Below are 20229 nucleotides of genomic sequence, written 5' to 3'. Positions count from 1 at the left end.
CAGTAATGGCTTCAGATGACTTCAGTTGAGTAGTTGAGCTGTTTAGTGTTGGCCAATGACACATTTTACCTCCCTTATTCAGCACAATCACCCTTTGTGGGGAAAAGTGTTTGCAGAGATTGGTGAAATCAAAGGCCAGATGACCTGATAATTCTTCAGGCCATCAACGGTGTGTGTGCATACATCCATCCATGCGTGTCTGTGAGGGCATGTTTGTGTGCACGCGCATAACCACGAGACAGCTTGAAGCTCTTTTCCAGTCCCATCTATTTCTCTGGCAGTCAGTGTCCCCATCATCAAACAAACTATATTGGTTCAGAGCCAAGATCGAGTCCTGGAGTACACTCCCGAATGGGCACCACACTGTTGAGTTTCACAAGGCCTAATGCAGATCCTCAGTGTTTAGAAGTGAAACTGTGGGCTGGGGGGGGATCAAGGCTGGAGTCAAGCCAGAGGTCCCTGCCAGCTCACATATCTGTGATGTTGATTAAGCAACTCACCCAAACGTTTCATCCAGGGGTGGTGGGGGAGGGTCCAGATGGAGTGAGGAGTTGATGTGGGGGGCTCATAACAAAAGCACAGAGGGTCCATTCACTAAGGAAGAGGCCTTCTCAGGTTTCCTGGTTTAATGTAAGACAAGTTGCAGTACCCCCAGATGTCTCCCCAAAGCCATAATTTCCCTCCTTCTCCCATCTTTCTTTCCCTGTCCCTCAGATGTCTCCTCAAAGCCATCATTTCCCTCCTTCTCCCATCTTTCTTTCCCTCTGTCCCCCAGATGTCTCCCCAAAGCCATCATTTCCCTCCTCCTCCCATCTTTCTTTCCCTCTGTCCCCCAGATGTCTCCTCAAAGCCATCATTTCCCTCCTTCTCCCATCTTTATTTCCCTCTGTCCACCAGATGTCTCCCCAAAGCCATCATTTCCCTCCTTCTCCCATCTTTCTTTCCCTCTGTCCCCCAGATGTCTCCCCAAAGCCATCATTTCCCATCTTTGTTTCCCTCTGTCCCCCAGATGTCTCCCCAAAGCCATCATTTCCCTCCTTCTCCCATATTTCTTTCCCTCTGTCCCCCAGATGTCTCCTCAAAGCCATCATTTCCCTCCTTCTCCCATCTTTCTTTCCCTCTGTCCCTCAGATTTCTCTATCATGGTAAAAAAAAACTACTACATACCTTTTCATTCCTAGAACCGAGACCAGTCTTAAGTCCACAGCTTCAGTTTCTAGAATCTAAACTCTAGTAGTTTCCCAGAGAGCGAGAGAGAGAAAGAGCGAGGTCGAGAGAAGACTGGCGAGTTTCTGATGGAGATGAATCTTTTGAGTAGGCCAAACTTCACAGCTTAATCACCTTGGCCCAGACTCCTCTCCTATAACGTTAGCAAACATTAGGGAAGCGTTATGGGAACATTAGCTAGCGTTGTGTAAGTATGTGTATGTGTGTGTGTTAGTCAGCAAGGACTAATGGGGCTGGAACACACAGTAGACCTCAGGTGCTCCATCCCAGGCCTGTGTTAAAGTATGTTTAATAAGGACATGTGGACACAGTGCTGCTTTGAGAAACTAACTGGCCAGATAAACCACAGTGAATGGCTTCTCCTGTTACTGTTTAACACTTAAAAACTGAAGAAAGGTTTAATAGAGTCCCATAGTCTCAGTGAAAGCTTTATTAGTGGAGTCTGTTAGAGACTGGAGGGGGGATAGAGCGGAGTCAGGGGTGCTAGGTCAGCCTCATTTCTCCCAGCTGTGTAGCTAGCTGTCTAAAACCCTGCCTAAAAGCCTGTCTGAACTGGCTCCCTCTGCATCCATCACCCTCTCTTTTAGGTCACATACGTAAACACTGGCAAACACACTACAGATCCTGGAAAGAGAGAGAAACGGCAAGAACTGACAGCACTGTATCTGGGTTACAGAGCTTACACACAATTCCAAACTCCAGCTCTTTATAGATCCCTCTCCGTGGTGTCTGAAGGCTGGAGTTACTAGATCTGCTGAGCCAATGGCTGAGTCTGAGTCCAGTTCTGTCACTACAATAGGCAGTCACTCTAACCCTACACAGTAAGGAGTAACAGACGCATGCATGCACACGCAAGTGCACACACACACTGAGCTGACTCTAGTAGTGTCTGTGCCCATCAGTCTACCCTCACACAGCACAGTAGGGCTAAAGACACTGGACAAACAAGGTAGTTAATGTCAGCAGAATTTATCCTCACAGCTTAGCAGTAGCTGAGGTGGTGTGTGCGTTCTGGCCCACTACTTCTGCCCTGTTGTTTCTCATAGTAACAAGTAGCAAGCAGTGTTATAACTCTCTAGTTCTAAAATGGCCCTGTTTCACCACAGTAGCACAGGGAACTCTTCATTAAAATGGTCCTGTTTCACCACAGTAGCACAGGGAACTCTTCATTAAAATGGTCCTGTTTCACCACAGTAGCACAGGGAACTCTTCATTAAAATGGCCCCGTTTCACCACAGGGAACTCTTCATTAAAATGGCCCCGTTTCACCACAGGGAACTCTTCATTAAAATGGCCCCGTATCACCACAGGGAACTCTTCATTAAGATGGCCCCGTTTCACCACAGGGAACTCTTCATTAAAATGGCCCCGTTTCACCACAGGGAACTCTTCATTAAGATGGCCCCGTTTCACCACAGGGAACTCTTCATTGAACTTAAAATAAAATGGTGAATCCTAAACAGAAACATTAGCCCTGAACCCTGGAATTAATAATGTGAAAAAGTACATAAGTCAGTCCTCATCCCCATCAGCATAAATAGCCATGGAAGTGTAAGTTCCTCTGAGCCAAAGGAATAAAGGAGTGCAGGGTGACCAGTAAGTCAGTTCTACTAACAGGGTCTACAACACACAGAATTACCACTGCAACTTCTAACCACCAAATACAATTCAATTAACATCAGATAGCTCTTATTATACTTGCTCATCAGCTCTGATGATACGGCCAATTTAGACACATTTATTCTTTCTAGAATGGCTAGATAGTGACTGTACATGTCTTTCATCACCTGAGACCCGAGGCAGACGACAGAAAGTCCTCATTACCTCCAGCTCATCCTGGAAGCCATTTAGACCAGGGTGTGTATATATATATGTGTGTGAAGCCATCAGGGGCGGAAGGATAGTTTAGGGCCTGTGAGTGGAGTGATGCTAAAGTGAGATGGAAGGAAGGTTCCCCTGGGCAGAGGAGAGAAAGTCCTCATTACCTCCAGCTCATCCTGGAAGCCATTTAGACCAGGGTGTGTATATATATGTGTGTGAAGCCATCAGGGGCGGAAGGATAGTTTAGGGCCTGTGAGTGGAGTGATGCTAAAGTGAGATGGAAGGAAGGTTCCCCTGGGCAGAGGAGAGAAAGTCCTCATTACCTCCAGCTCATCCTGGAAGCCATTTAGACCAGGGTGTGTATATATATGTGTGTGAAGCCATCAGGGGCGGAAGGATAGTTTAGGGCCTGTGAGTGGAGTGATGCTAAAGTGAGATGGAAGGAAGGTTCCACTGGGCAGAGGAGAGAAAGAGAGATGAAAGTGAGGAGCGTGGAGTCGAGATCAGACACTCAGACCCTGTTCTGCCAGGGTTAACGAGGTTAACAAGTGTGTGTGTGTGTGTTAATAAGCCTATTCTGTCCTTCAGGTGTGGCTGTAGGCCAGTGGTAAACATGCTGTAGTTGATGTGCTTGGTCAGCATAATATTCAACAGGATTTAGGTTAGGTAGGTCACAGCACTGTAGGCCTCTCTGACACAAAAATGACAGGATACAGCAGGACCCTTAAAGTACACAGTCAGTCAACCCAGAATTCAAAGGGTCCACTCCTGTCAACTAACTAACTGATTCCCTGCACAAGTAACAGGGACACTTATAGAACTCAATAAACCAATCAGCAGTAGGTTGTGTTAGCAGTAGGGGTTGGAACCATTTCAGGAAACCGAACCAACACCCAGAAAATAAGAACATGAGGAACAGAATCAGAACCGAAGTGATCTATACTGTTCCGGAACAGAACCATTATTTTAAACGCATGGGAACAGGTTAATAATGTTATTTTACATTCCAAGCATTTTCTTTCCCCAGTCCCAAAAAAAATACACAAGTGCCTATGCAAAGCCCTCTATCACTCAGTTTTTCCAGCTAGAAATCTTTGCAGGTCTAACCTCTAACATTAACTCCTGCAGAATTAAGCATTTCTTGCAGTAAAATGATACACCAAATGTAGGCTAGGAAACAGGAGTGGAGAAATAGGATTTATTTATTTCAGCATCTTGAGAGAATGCGAATGCGCAGCTAGCACCTCTACAGAGACTATCATAAAAGCTGATAAAAGCTAAAAGTATTTCAACCACATAAAATGTGCATCCAAGCCAAACTGAAATCTAATCAGAAACATGTTGGGTTGTTTTCACAGCTTTCTATTTCCAAACAACCAGTCAAACTGTTGTCATTTGGACATTTTGCACACAAAAAAAAAACTGGAAAGATTTTTTTAGCAATTGCATTTTCTCCACGAGCCCCAAAAACCTTTGCTCTGCAAAAGAAGCAGAGATTAAATTACTTTACCGATGTCAACTAGATTGAAACACTCATTCTATTGATTTATGACATTCTGGTGAGCAAGGTTTTATTTAGACTAGGGAAACAATGGCAGACGAGAAGTTGCATGTATCTACGTTAACTAACAAATAGTCTACCAAAATGTCTGAAATTATAAGCGGAAACATTTAAAAATCAGACAAAAAGATTCAAAAAACATCGTTGGACTGAATCCTACCACGCATTTTCTAAATTAGAGGGTTAGTCGAGTGCGGGCCTCAGATTTTCAGGTTATCACATATAGTTTTAGCCGGGCAGGTTCTTTTTTAAAAATTGAACCTTTAACTAGGGAGGTCAGTTAAGAACACATTGTTATTTACAATGACGGCCTAGGAACAGCAGGTTAACTGCCTTGTTCAGGGACAGAACGACAGGGGCTGACCTCGTCAACATTTTGGTTACTGGCCCAATTCTCTAACCACTAGGCTACCTGCAGCCCCGCGTACCTCTACTACCTTCATCTACTAGCCTACTGACATTACAAGCTGTTCGTCTCTGCAGTTGGACCATTCCTAGATGGGAGACATGTCTGACCTGCCAAATGAAATAAATGATCCAGACGTTGGCTGGAGTGAGTTCATTTGTTGACCCACATCAACCTAACAAACTCCAGTACGACTGCTAATCCCTCCACACCAGCCCCCCACCCAACACCAATCCCTCCACGACAGTCCCCCTAAAACCAATCTCTCGAGAACAGTCCCCCTAACACAAATCACCCCAGCCTTCCGAGAGGGAAAATCTATAGTCAAGATCTGCAAATACAACCATTATTCTAGGCTACCAGGCTTTGGATAAGGGTCCGGGTCCAGTGTGTGTGTAGCCATTAGGTAGATGAGATTTGGCCTGTTTTCCAGTTTCTTAATGTGTATTAGGAGATTCTGTCAGTTGTATGTACAGGCAACAAGTCAAACAGGAAAAGAGTCCCTCAGGAGACGACAACAGTTGTCTTTATTTCAGATTTAATGACAGTTTGGCTGTAGTGCTGTCATAATGAGCATGTTCCAGGTCCTATTGATTTCAGTCACGCTACACAGTAACTCAAAAGGCACTCGCACATCTGAGCAATCTTTTTTTGCAGGTGTATGGTAACAATTAGACAAGCTGAGGGAAAAAGGAAACTGCACACTGTTCTTGATAGTGTCACTGATCTTTAATAAGCTTATGTATCAGCCTCACGGCCTGTCGCGCTGCACAGACCATCAGATCTCACGACTGCAACAAAAAAAAGACAACATGGAATTTTTAAAAAACGACAACATGGAACACTACCACAGGGTCACGTTTCACCAAACAGGATCAGTTAGCTAGTTAACACTAATCAAATACTTCTTTTCTAAATGAGAATTTAAGTTGAATACGGGGTTAATGTTTCTGAAATTTAGCCACTTCGTGACATACCCCCAGTGATCAATGAAAAAAACTGAATCCTGGGTTACAGAAAGGCACAACTGTCCAATAGTCTAATCAATGGAGTCTTATGTACAGAAAAACAGTCAACTCCTCAAAACACTCCTCCCCAAAATCTGTCCATCTACCATATGGACCTCATTACAAATCAGAGTGCAGTGAAAAACATGGGGCAATCCCTACGGTTAATATCAGAGGACAACAACTGTCAGTGTTTACAGAGAGATCCAGGAGGCCGTTGGTTAACAACTGATTGAGGCTAAACTGTGAAATGGCCACCAGAAGGATGGAGGGAGTGATGGAGAAGGAGGCTTGTGATCTTCTCTATGTGTTACTACAGAACATTAACCGCGCCCCCTGCGGCACCCCACCGAAGAGAAACACAGCTGTGTCCCATACAGGCCTCCTCTGTGAGAGTGGAGATACTGCTGCTGCTTCTCCTGAATGACTCAGTCTTCTTTATTCTGCCACTAGGAATCCCAGTGTACAGGGCGTGGCGGGGCAGGGTGGGATGCTAGTCGGAGAAGAGGATGGAGAGGGCCATGACGACACAACAAACCGCCACGTACGGACTCTTCCTCTCACCTGGGGGGGCAGATGGTAGAGGTCAGAGGTGATGGAGAGTTCAGAAGCTAACAGGGAAATAGTGAATGCTTTTGTGGTGTTCAGAAAAACCTCTGACCACAGTATTTCAACACTGGGCTCTAAAAGTGCAACAACTTATAGATAGATGGCCATCAGCACATGTCTTCTAGATCTGGGTTCAACATACCTATTCTAGCACATTTCCAGAAGATACCCAAGAGGCTGAAAAAAGAAAGAAGTAATTTTAATTAGCTAGGTAAAGAGTAGATTAAGAGAGAGATACAGACAGTCCATATAGACTGTAAGGAAGAGGACAGTCGGTGAACTGACATCAGGGGGTTGTGAGTTTAGTAAACACACATGTGGACTGACAGTGGGTGACTGAGGTACAGTAAGGTGATGCTAGAGGCTACTAATTAGCCCACAACTGAACTGGCAGAGGGAAATGATGTGTGTCCATATCTTGATGGGAATGATGAGGGGGATCAGACAGTTGAATTAATTTCCTTCCCCTCAGCGGCCATAGAGGAGGAGGGAGAGGGGAAGAGCCCCCCCCCCCCGACATATGTCTAATTTTATTCTTGACCTCAGAAATAAAGACAGATGTGCGAGAAGTGCAGCGGGAAAATAAAATCCAGGCCCATGTATGTATGTATGAGGAAGACCAGACAAGAAACCATGTGAGAGACATGGGACTGAGCCCAACATCAGCTCTGTGACAAAGGTCAGGGGTTAGAGGTCAGAGTGTAGACTGCGCGTAAGCACTCCTCTGGGAGTCGGTCTGCGCTGGAGTTTTAAACCCACAACAGAACACACTATCCTCTCTCCATCACTCATCTCTGTAGAAAAGCTTTAGCCACCAGAACTGCTACTGGAGACAGATTCACATTGGTTCAGCCAACACTCTTCCTATTTTCCGCCGTCTTCCCATCACTTTCCTTTCTTTAGCCTAAAGAGGAGAAGAGCTGGTTCAGTTGCTTGTCTAAACACACTCAGCACCATATCACTGCTGAATGATACCAGTCCCCTTAGAACACAAATAACAATATCCAATATTTAGATTAGTAGAACATATTCAGAAAGTGGAAAAGATGTGTTAACGCCAGCACTGTAATGCCCAGGCAGTGTGTCATTCTAATTTGTCTTGGAGAGTGTGTGTTTTCCAAGCTCAGATCACTGGCTCACAATAATCCCCTAATTTTCCCCTAACCCAACATGTGGCACACAGCTTGTTGCCTTAGCCTCCCTCACTCAGAGGATAGAGGGAAAAAACAGTTGTGAAAAGAGAGAAAGAAAGACTGAACTGTTGTGATGTTATCAGCGCTTAGGTTCCCCCTACCAAGAACAACATTGAACTAATGTGATGTGTATGTATGATGTGGTCCCAAATACCAAACTCACTCAGATTCAGAAACAGTCACTTGTCTAGTTTATGATAGTGATAGTCTTGTTTATCACCGCTAGTAGCTGCAAACACTTCCAATCCTCTAAAGGAACACATAAAAACACAAAGCTCTACTCTCCTCCCCAGAGCATTACATGGATGAAGTGGAATAGTCAACACAGCCAAAAGATCTGAGTAGAGATCTACTACTCTGAGTAGAGACCTATGCGAAGAGTCAGTGACAGACAGAATAGTCTCTTGAGGTAGTTAGCTGGCTACCAAGTGTGAGATTTGGTTAAGGGTTCCCAGAATGGTGAGAGTGCTTGGAAAGGCATCATGGATTGAGCAATGATGTTAGTGTATCAGAGATGGATTACTGCTGGGGTTAAAGTTGGCCGTTGGGGTAACATCGCTTTCCATGAATGTTGTCTTTCAGAAACTAACAAATATAGGCCTCTAGGCTTTAACTCAGTGGATGAACATCACTGTCTGTGTGGGTGTTTTGGTGTGATAGAGAAGAAAAATACTTGGACATTGGCTCTAGCAGGCTAAGTCCAGGGCGGTGGATGGGTAGTTAACAACTAGGGCTTTAGCTCAGTGGGATAACACTGTCAGTACATACTAGAACAATAAACCAAAAGTTTAGACACAGACCATAACATATCGCTGGCATTTGACTGATATTGTTCATCACGATAAGTAGCCTATACTAGAAAAATGCGATGTTTTAAACAAAATACGTTTGTTAATATGGGTGACTGTTAATCAAACTAGTAGTAGTAGTTTAAAGGATCATAAGAAGAAAAAAAACTGGTGCACATTAATGTTATAAACGTGTCTTTACATTTATCGTTACCACATCTAATACTGTCAGTAAGTACCCGGTCTTGTTCTTGTCCAGGAGACTGGGTGCCATGGCTCTGAGATAGGCACAGGTGCAGATGAGCAATAGGATCACTGTCAGCAGGCTCTGGAAGTTAAATATGGCAGACTAGAGAGGGAATGAGAGCGGTTATCGCTGGTTCAACATCCATCATCTTTCTGGGATGCATTTATGACAATTCTGGATAAATCAAGTTAGCTAGCTAGCTCAGCTGGCTTCGCTGAGGTATTTGCGAATAGCTAAATAGTTAGCCACCTGTCTACCTAACTAGGGACAGTGGCTCGTAATAAGAACGGTTTAAAGAGTGAAAGAAATTCCACATAATTCACAAAACATATCTTAATGCGGCGATTGAAGTTATTACATCTATGCTGATGTTTAAGACTCACCATGTCGGAGGTAGGTCCGCTACCTAGCTAGCTGCCACCTCACAATTCCCGTAGCGTCGCAGACAGATGACGTGTAGGGAACAAGAGACGACCTGAAACCGCGGCGCTTTGCCATTTAAACTATATTTTTGCAGCGGTTGTAGGTTTAAATGTCGACCGTCAGATATTAAAAGACACATCCAACTATCTAACAACGTAGGCTGGTGCAGTTTGAGGTAGGTCGGACATTCAGGTACGTGCGACATGTTTTGCATTTAGCCACACGTGTGCAGTGCAAGCTACGTTGCCTGAGCTTTGTTTACAAACAAACGTATGGAAACAAAGATATAGCAATTTATAGAAATCAACATGGAACTAGCATTCGGTTGATTGCAAATTAAGTAGGCTGCTTACTATGAGAATCTCATGTCGGTCGATCTCTGTCATGCAGTCTATTCGCACTCTGTAACATGGCCCAATCCCGTCTTCGTCATCATCTTCTTCTTGTTGTATGGTATAGTGGCGTTCGCAACAATTATATGTGCATTCCGCCACCTACTGTACAGGTGGATAATAAAGATCCCAAAAGGTAAAAATGAGGGTTACATTTTTTAAATAATAATAATAATAAATACAATAATAATACATAGAAAACAATCCATGCAAACTATCAATAATGACATTTTTATTCAACTAAATCATCCTGCTTTACTGTTTTAATCAGGTCCCCTACACAGGCCCCGAAGGATCCTGTGAGGGCGGACATTTCCTAGCGACAGTAGTCCCTGCAGTGCGTCTGCCGTTAAGAAAACTTGTCGGCTGCAGATATAATGAGGTCTAGCTTCTAGGACATCTTAGACACTTGTACCGTTAATAACTGTGGCTATAAATGCTACAAAATCCACCTTATTCACAATAAGTGTATCCAGATCACATGATTAACATGTAACATTTGCATCTGTTTGTGGTTCATCCGCCGACATATCTTCTTCGGAACTGTGGCCTCTTGTCCCTTCAACACTCTTCACCACCTCCACATAGGGGATTTGCTGTACAGCCCTGATCCTTGTCAATGGCCCAGTCCCAAAACCTAGACCTCACTTTAGTCTAGTCTACCCGAACCCTACTCTAGTCTGATTAATCAGGCTGTAATACACAATTCATTGGTATATACAGCCTGAAACGAATGCCTGCAAAATCGTGTATATGTTCCTTACAAGCCAGAATGTTGGATACAATTATATTTAAACTTACTCTACCGGTTGTCTGTGCGCTTTGTCTTTCAGCTGCTCGAAATTTGAGGCAAAATATCCATAGGAGAGTATTGTTTACCTGACCTTTTAGAGAGGTATTTGTTTTGGTTCGGCACCGATGTAAAGTTAGTTTTATATATTCTCACCTCAAGAGCTATTGAATCAAGCATGCCAAGACAATGAGTGTTTATCTGAATCAGGGTAGGATGTAGAACAATCCATAGCTATGTTAGTTAGCCAAGATAATAAATGAAGCCAAGATGGTGCATTTACATTCTCCTTCTCTCCTTTAATGGTGTTGTTTTACTGACTGAATCTATTAATTACCAAGAGGAGAATGATTGAGGAAACTCGGAGAACAGAGGTTGTTTCAGGACCAGTGTGAGCAGGAAAGAGGAGGGACAGAAAAACACACATTTTAACAGAGGAGTGGGGAGTTTTAAGTCTGTGGCAGTAGCACTCAGTGGTGGACAAACTCATGAATTGTGACTTGGTTAGATGGGTAGGTGTAATGGCTCTCGTTGGTGGTAGGAGAAGACCAAGGTGAAGCGTGGTAAGCATACATTTTACTTTCATTTTAAATGTTCCACCAAAATACCAATTCAACAAACAAAAAGCTAGTAGTGCAACACAAAAAGACAAGCTCCCACAACAGAAAGTGGGAAAAGGGGCTGCCTAAGTATGATCCTCAATCAGAGACAACGATAGACAGCTGCCTCTGATTGGGAACCATACTCGGCCAAAAACAAAGAAATAAACAACATAGAATGCCCACCCCAAATCACACACTGACCTCACCAAATAGAGAAATAAAACGTCTCTCTAAGGTAAGGGTGTGACAGTAGGAGAAGCTAAAGCCTACTATTACAGAGTTGTACATAGCTGTGGTTGCTGGCTGGCTTCTCTCTGAAAAACACTGTACACTTTTGCAAAGAGCCTTTGATTCGGCCAGATGGCTGAGCTTATTATCAGACTTCACTGGAAGGTAAAGTTGCCACTAATAATGGTTATAATAAAAAAATAATAACATCATTATAAAGGTTAACTTAAGAACGTGGTTATAACAATGGTTCCGGGTTGGAGCGAGCGGTCGCATCTGCACTCGGTCCGCAGGTAGTATTACATTTCATTACATTTCATTATAGTACAACGGTTTGATTTGTCTAATCTTAGCAATTTCTTCTTAGCTAGCTACACAGCCGTCTTTGTATCATAGATAATTGCGTAATTATCGTATTTCGTCGTCCTAACGCAGTCTACACTGCCCTGCAGCTAGCCAGCTAGCTAACGTCCACCGTTAGCTAGTCCACCGTCTACCGATTAGCAGCACAACTATTACACTCAACTGAACGACTTGATTAGTGTAGTGTTAGCTAGCTACATAGTTGTCTTTGCTGTCTTCGTACCCAAGATAATTGTGTAGTTTAGAGTGTGTAGTTTTATGTCGTCCTTAACATAGGAGACTCTGCTAGCTAGCCAACAGCTAGCCAACGTCTACCGAACAGAACTTCTGCACTCAACAATCCGGTCGCATTTCGCTTCGCTCCACAGGTAGTATCACATTTTTCATTTCATTTCATTACAGTACAACGGCTTGATTTGTTTGATCGTAGCTAGCTACATAGCTAGCTACATAGCCGTCTTTGTATCAAAGATAATTGTGTAGTCTAGAGCTATTTCCTAGGTTAGCTAGCCAGCTATTGTCGTTCTTTTAACGCAACGTAACGTAATCAACACTGCTAGCTAGCCAGCTAGCCCCGAATAGCAGCACAGTAGAAACTATTACACTCAACGGAACGACTTGATTAGTGTAGTGTCAACAACGCAGCCAATGCCAACTAGCCTACTTAGTCAACAACGCAGCCTCTGCCAGCTAGCCTACTTCAGCAGTACTGTATCATTTTAATCATTTTAGTCAATAAGATTCTTGCTACGTAAGCTTAACTCTCTGAACACTCGTGACGTGTAGTCCACTTGTCATTCCAATCTCCTTTGCATTAGCGTAGCCTCTTGTGTAGCCTGTCAACTATGTGTCTGTCTATCCCTGTTCTCTCCTCTCTGCACAGACCATACAAACGCTCCACACCGCGTGGCCGCGGCCACGCCAATCTGGTGGTCCCAGCGCGCACGACCCACGTGGAGTTCCAGGTCTCCGGTAGCCTCTGGAACTGCCGATCTGCGGCCAACAAGGCAGAGTTCATCTCCGCCTATGTCTCCCTCCAGTCCCTCGACTTCTTGGCACTGACGGAAACATGGATCACCACAGACAACACTGCTACTCCTACTGCTCTCTCTTCGTCTGCCCACGTGTTCTCGCACACCCCGAGAGCTTCTGGTCAGCGGGGTGGTGGCACCCGGGATCCTCATCTCTCCCAAGTGGTCATTCTCTCTTTCTCCCCTTACCCATCTGTCTATCGCCTCCTTTGAATTCCATGCTGTCACAGTTACCAGCCCTTTCAAGCTTAACATCCTTATCATTTATCGCCTCCAGGTTCCCTCGGAGAGTTCATCAATGAGCTTGATGCCTTGATAAGCTCCTTTCCTGAGGACGGCTCACCTCTCACAGTTCTGGGCGACTTTAACCTCCCCACGCCTACCTTTGACTCATTCCTCTCTGCCTCCTTCTTTCCACTCCTCTCCTCTTTTGACCTCACCCTCTCACCTTCCCCCTACTCACAAGGCAGGAAATACGCTCGACCTCATCTTTACTAGATGCTGTTCTTCCACTAACCTCGTTGCAACTCCTCCAAGTCTCCGACCACTACCTTGTATCCTTTTCCCTCTCGCTCTCATCCAACACTTCCCACACTGCCCCTACTCGGATGGTATCGCGCCGTCCCAACCTTCGCTCTCTCTCCCCCGCTACTCTCTCCTCTTCCATCCTATCATCTCTTCCCTCTGCTCAAACCTTCTCCAACCTATCTCCTGATTCTGCCTCCTCAACCCTCCTCTCCTCCCTTTCTGCATCCTTTGACTCTCTATGTCCCCTATCCTCCAGGCCGGCTCGGTCCTCCCCTCCCGCTCCGTGGCTCGACGACTCATTGCGAGCTCACAGAACAGGGCTCCGGGCAGCCGAGCGGAAATGGAGGAAAACTCGCCTCCCTCTGCGGACCTGACATCCTTTCACTCCCTCCTCTCTACATTTTCCTCTTCTCTCTCTGCTGCTAAAGCCACTTTCTACCACTCTAAATTCCAAGCATCTGCCTCTAACCCTAGGAAGCTCTTTGCAACCTTCTCCTCCCTCCTGAATCCTCCTCCCCCCTCCTCCCTCTCTGCAGATGACTTCGTCAACCATTTTGAAAAGAAGGTCGACGACATCCGATCCTCGTTTGCTAAGTCAAACGACACCGCTGGTTCTGCTCACACTGCCCTACCCTGTGCTCTGACCTCCTTCTCCCTCTCTCTCCAGATGAAATCTCGCGTCTTGTGACGGCCGGCCGCCCTACAACCTGCCCGCTTGACCCTATCCCCTCCTCTCTTCTCCAGACCATCTCCGGTGACCTTCTCCCTTACCTCACCTCGCTCATCAACTCATCCCTGACCGCTGGCTACGTCCCTCCCGTCTTCAAGAGAGCGAGAGTTGCACCCCTTCTGAAAACCTACACTCGATCCCTCCGATGTCAACAACTACAGACCAGTATCCCTTCTTTCTTTTCTCTCCAAAACTCTTGAACGTGCCGTCCTTGGCCAGCTCTCCCGCTATCTCTCTCAGAATGACCTTCTTGATCCAAATCAGTCAGGTTTCAAGACTAGTCATTCAACTGAGACTGCTCTTCTCTGTATCACGGAGGCGCTCCGCACTGCTAAAGCTAACTCTCTCTCCTCTGCTCTCATCCTTCTAGACCTATCGGCTGCCTTCGATACTGTGAACCATCAGATCCTCCTCTCCACCCTCTCCGAGTTGGGCATCTCCGGCGCGGCCCACGCTTGTTGCGTCCTACCTGACAGGTCGCTCCTACCAGGTGGCGTGGCGAGAATCCGTCTCCACACCACGTGCTCTCACCACTGGTGTCCCCAGGGCTCTGTTCTAGGCCCTCTCCTATTCTCGCTATACACCAAGTCACTTGGCTCTGTCATAACCTCACATGGTCTCTCCTATCATTGCTATGCAGACGACACACAATTAATCTTCTCCTTTCCCCCTTCTGATGACCAGGTGGCGAATCGCATCTCTGCATGTCTGGCAGACATATCCGTGTGGATGACGGATCACCACCTCAAGCTGAACCTCGGCAAGACGGAGCTGCTCTTCCTCCCGGGGAAGGACTGCCCGTTCCATGATCTCGCCATCACGGTTGACAACTCCATTGTGTCCTCCTCCCAGAGCGCTAAGAACCTTGGCGTGATCCTGGACAACACCCTGTCGTTCTCAACTAACATCAAGGCGGTGGCCCGTTCCTGTAGGTTCATGCTCTACAACATCCGCAGAGTACGACCCTGCCTCACACAGGAAGCGGCGCAGGTCCTAATCCAGGCACTTGTCATCTCCCGTCTGGATTACTGCAACTCGCTGTTGGCTGGGCTCCCTGCCTGTGCCATTAAACCCCTACAACTCATCCAGAACGCCGCAGCCCGTCTGGTGTTCAACCTTCCCAAGTTCTCTCACGTCACCCCGCTCCTCCGCTCCCTCCACTGGCTTCCAGTTGAAGCTCGCATCCGCTACAAGACCATGGTGCTTGCCTACGGAGCTGTGAGGGAACGGCACCTCAGTGCCTCCAGGCTCTGATCAGGCCCTACACCCAAACAAGGGCACTGCGTTCATCCACCTCTGGCCTGCTCGCCTCCCTACCACTGAGGAAGTACAGTTCCCGCTCAGCCCAGTCAAAACTGTTCGCTGCTCTGGCCCCCCAATGGTGGAACAAACTCCCTCACGACGCCAGGACAGCGGAGTCAATCACCACCTTCCGGAGACACCTGAAACCCCACCTCTTTAAGGAATACCTAGGATAGGATAAAGTAATCCCTCTCACCCCCCCTCCCCCTGAAAAGATTTAGATGCACTACTGTTCCACTGGAGGTCATAAGGTGAATGCACCAATTTGTAAGTCGCTCTGGATAAGAGCGTCTGCTAAATGACTTAAATGTAAATGTAAATGTTTGTTTTGGGGCAGAAATAGAAGCACCTGTGTTTCGTATTTTCAATTTCCCCTGTTCTTTTGAAGTTCCTGTGCGCTCTCTTTCTGTCATTGTGTCTGTCATTATTCAGAGGTTGTGCGTGCATGTGATTGTGAAGGTGTCTGTGTGTTTTATTACAGATTGTGTGTGTCTTTTTGTCAGTCTCTCTGTCATTACAAGCCAGCTGGTGTGTGTCTGTCAGTCTGTCTGTCATTACTGTCCGGCTGGTGTGTGTCTGTCAGTCTGTCTGTCATGCTGGTGTGTAGATGCTAGGTGGAGATATTACAGATGTTACTAGGGGTTAATGAATGACTGTCCAACAGGGTGGGTTAAGCTCCATGGTCCTCATTTACAATCTAAACTTACATCACTGAGCTCTACTGTGTGCAACTTCTTGGTGTAACAGAGTATAGGCCTAGTGAGAGTCTGAGGGGAACCATTAATTATTCTCCTCTCAACTCTCCTCTCAGCTCCGTAGTTAGGAAGGAAACATAAGGGCCTGTTACAGTTTCTGAAGCTTTGATGACAAACCCAGTGAGGCTGCCAGTCACTGCCTGATGCTTTACAGATCCAAACACCCTCATAGTTACAGTTTCTGAAGCTTTGATGACAAACCCAGTGAGGCTGCCAGTCACTGCCTGATGGTTTACAGATCCAAACCCCCTCATAGTTACAGTTTCTAAAGCTGTGATGACAAACCCAGTGAGGCTGCCAGTCACTGCCTGATGGTTTACAGATCCAAATCCCCTCATAGTTACAGTTTCTAAAGCTGTGATGACAAACCCAGTGGGGCTGCCAGTCACTGCCTGATGCTTTACAGATCCAAACCCCTCATAGTTACAGTTTCTAAAGCTGTGATGACAAACCCAGTGAGGCTGCCAGTCACTGCCTGATGGTTTACAGATCCAAACCCCCTCATAGTTACAGTTTCTAAAGCTGTGATGACAAACCCAGTGAGGCTGCCAGTCACTGCCTGATGGTTTACAGATCCAAACCCCCTCATAGTTACAGTTTCTAAAGCTGTGATGACAAACCCAGTGGGGCTGCCAGTCACTGCCTGATGGTTTACAGATCCAAACCCCCTCATAGTTACAGTTTCTAAAGCTGTGATGATAAACCCAGTGGGGCTGCCAGTCACTGCCTGATGGTTTACAGATCCAAACCCCCTCATAGTTACAGTTTCTAAAGCTGTGATGATAAACCCAGTGGGGCTGCCAGTCACTGCCTGATGCTTTACAGATCCAAACCCCCTCATAGTTACAGTTTCTAAAGCTGTGATGACAAACCCAGTGAGGCTGCCAGTCACTGCCTGATGGTTTACAGATCCAAACCCCCTCATAGTTACAGTTTCTAAAGCTGTGATGACAAACCCAGTGGGGCTGCCAGTCACTGCCTGATGCTTTACAGATCCAAACCCCTCATAGTTACAGTTTCTAAAGCTGTGATGACAAACCCAGTGAGGCTGCCAGTCACTGCCTGATGGTTTACAGATCCAAACCCCTCATAGTTACAGTTTCTAAAGCTGTGATGACAAACCCAGTGGGGCTGCCAGTCACTGCCTGATGGTTTACAGATCCAAACCCCCTCATAGTTACAGTTTCTAAAGCTGTGATGACAAACCCAGTGGGGCTGCCAGTCACTGCCTGATGGTTTACAGATCCAACCCCCTCATAGTTACAGTTTCTAAAGCTGTGATGACAAACCCAGTGGGGCTGCCAGTCACTGCCTGATGGTTTACAGATCCAAACCCCCTCATAGTTACAGTTTCTAAAGCTGTGATGACAAACCCAATGAGGCTGCCAGTCACTGCCTGATGGTTTACAGATCCAAACCCCCTCATAGTTACAGTTTCTAAAGCTGTGATGACAAACCCAGTGAGGTTGCCAGTCACTGCCTGATGGTTTACAGATCCAAACCCCCTCATAGTTACAGTTTCTAAAGCTGTGATGACAAACCCAGTGGGGCTGCCAGTCACTGCCTGATGGTTTACAGATCCAAACCCCTCATAGTTACAGTTTCTAAAGCTGTGATGACAAACCCAGTGGGGCTGCCAGTCACTGCCTGATGGTTTACAGATCCAAACCCCCTCATAGTTACAGTTTCTAAAGCTGTGATGACAAACCCAGTGGGGCTGCCAGTCACTGCCTGATGGTTTACAGATCCAAACACCCTCATAGTTACAGTTTCTAAAGCTGTGATGACAAACCCAGTGGGGCTGCCAGTCACTGCCTGATGGTTTACAGATCCAAACCCCCTCATAGTTACAGTTTCTAAAGCTGTGATGATAAACCCAGTGGGGCTGCCAGTCACTGCCTGATGGTTTACAGATCCAAACCCCCTCATAGTTACAGTTTCTAAAGCTGTGATGACAAACCCAGTGGGGCTGCCAGTCACTGCCTGATGCTTTACAGATCCAAACCCCCTCATAGTTTCCCCTTCTGATGACCAGGTGGCGAATCGCATCTCTGCATGTCTGGCAGACATATCCGTGTGGATGACGGATCACCACCTCAAGCTGAACCTCGGCAAGACGGAGCTGCTCTTCCTCCCGGGGAAGGACTGCCCGTTCCATGATCTCGCCATCACGGTTGACAACTCCATTGTGTCCTCCTCCCAGAGCGCTAAGAACCTTGGCGTGATCCTGGACAACACCCTGTCGTTCTCAACTAACATCAAGGCGGTGGCCCGTTCCTGTAGGTTCATGCTCTACAACATCCGCAGTGACCCTGCCTCACACAGGAAGCGGCGCAGGTCCTAATCCAGGCACTTGTCATCTCCCGTCTGGATTACTGCAACTCGCTGTTGGCTGGGCTCCCTGCCTGTGCCATTAAACCCCTACAACTCATCCAGAACGCCGCAGCCCGTCTGGTGTTCAACCTTACCAAGTTCTCTCACGTCACCCCGCTCCTCCGCTCCCTCCACTGGCTTCCAGTTGAAGCTCGCATCCGCTACAAGACCATGGTGCTTGCCTACGGAGCTGTGAGGGGAACGGCACCTCAGTACCTCAGGCTCTGATCAGGCCCTACACCCAAACAAGGGCACTGCGTTCATCCACCTCTGGCCTGCTCGCCTCCCTACCACTGAGGAAGTACAGTTCCCGCTCAGCCCAGTCAAAACTGTTCGCTGCTCTGGCCCCCCAATGGTGGAACAAACTCCCTCACGACGCCAGGACAGCGGAGTCAATCACCACCTTCCGGAGACACCTGAAACCCCACCTCTTTAAGGAATACCTAGGATAGGATAAAGTAATCCCTCTCACCCCCTCCCCTGAAAAGATTTAGATGCACTACTGTTCCACTGGAGGTCATAAGGTGAATGCACCAATTTGTAAGTCGCTCTGGATAAGAGCGTCTGCTAAATGACTTAAATGTAAATGTAAATGTAATAGTTACAGTTTCTAAAGCTGTGATGACAAACCCAGTGGGGCTGCCAGTCACTGCCTGATGGTTTACAGATCCAAACCCCCTCATAGTTACAGTTTCTAAAGCTGTGATGACAAACCCAGTGGGGCTGCCAGTCACTGCCTGATGGTTTACAGATCCAAACCCCCTCATAGTTACAGTTTCTAAAGCTGTGATGACAAACCCAGTGGGGCTGCCAGTCACTGCCTGATGGTTTACAGATCCAAACCCCCTCATAGTTACAGTTTCTAAAGCTGTGATGATAAACCCAGTGGGGCTGCCAGTCACTGCCTGATGGTTTACAGATCCAAACACCCTCATAGTTACAGTTTCTAAAGCTGTGATGACAAACCCAGTGAGGCTGCCAGTCACTGCCTGATGGTTTACAGATCCAAACCTCCTCATAGTTACAGTTTCTAAAGCTGTGATGACAAACCCAGTGAGGCTGCCAGTCACTGCCTGATGGTTTACAGATCCAAACCCCCTCATAGTTACAGTTTCTAAAGCTGTGATGACAAACCCAGTGGGGCTGCCAGTCACTGCCTGATGGTTTACAGATCCAAACAACCTCATAGTTACAGTTTCTAAAGCTGTGATGATAAACCCAGTGGGGCTGCCAGTCACTGCATGATGGTTTACAGATCCAAACCCCCTCATAGTTACAGTTTCTAAAGCTGTGATGACAAACCCAGTGGGGCTGCCAGTCACTGCCTGATGGTTTACAGATCCAAACCCCCTCATAGTTACAGTTTCTAAAGCTGTGATGACAAACCCAGTGGGGCTGCCAGTCACTGCCTGATGCTTTACAGATCCAAACCCCTCATAGTTACAGTTTCTAAAGCTGTGATGACAAACCCAGTGAGGCTGCCAGTCACTGCCTGATGGTTTACAGATCCAAACCCCCTCATAGTTACAGTTTCTAAAGCTGTGATGACAAACCCAGTGAGGCTGCCAGTCACTACCTGATGGTTTACAGATCCAAACCCCCTCATAGTTACAGTTTCTAAAGCTGTGATGACAAACCCAGTGGGGCTGCCAGTCACTGCCTGATGCTTTACAGATCCAAACCCCCTCATAGTTACAGTTTCTAAAGCTGTGATGACAAACCCAGTGGGGCTGCCAGTCACTGCCTGATGGTTTACAGATCCAAACCCCCTCATAGTTACAGTTTCTAAAGCTGTGATGACAAACCCAGTGGGGCTGCCAGTCACTGCCTGATGGTTTACAGATCCAAACCCC

General features: G+C 46.6%; 1 protein-coding gene across 3 annotated transcripts; it reads right to left on the bottom strand.

Annotated features, from left to right (window-relative positions):
* Positions 1-5515: 5515 nt before the first annotated feature.
* Positions 5516-9740, bottom strand: LOC115124690 (protein kish-A). 3 transcript variants are annotated; one of them, XM_029654131.2, is made up of 5 exons: positions 9636-9717; positions 9243-9334; positions 8852-8961; positions 6774-6808; positions 5516-6586 (listed from the first exon to the last, which is right to left on the bottom strand). In XM_029654131.2, exons 2-5 carry the CDS (start codon positions 9243-9245, stop codon positions 6516-6518), a joined length of 219 nt encoding a protein of 72 aa, XP_029509991.1. In that variant the 5' UTR covers positions 9246-9334; positions 9636-9717; the 3' UTR covers positions 5516-6515. The 3 variants fall into 3 exon arrangements, with proteins under 3 accessions (XP_029509991.1, XP_029509989.1, XP_029509990.1); XM_029654129.2 differs by lacking the exon at positions 9243-9334 and having other exon boundaries at positions 9636-9740; XM_029654130.2 differs by having other exon boundaries at positions 9243-9718.
* Positions 9741-20229: the final 10489 nt, after the last annotated feature.

The sequence above is a fragment of the Oncorhynchus nerka genome, linkage group LG4, assembly GCF_034236695.1.
Source record: "Oncorhynchus nerka isolate Pitt River linkage group LG4, Oner_Uvic_2.0, whole genome shotgun sequence".
Classification (NCBI taxonomy): domain Eukaryota; kingdom Metazoa; phylum Chordata; class Actinopteri; order Salmoniformes; family Salmonidae; genus Oncorhynchus; species Oncorhynchus nerka.
This window is presented reverse-complemented; position numbering and strand designations above follow the sequence as displayed.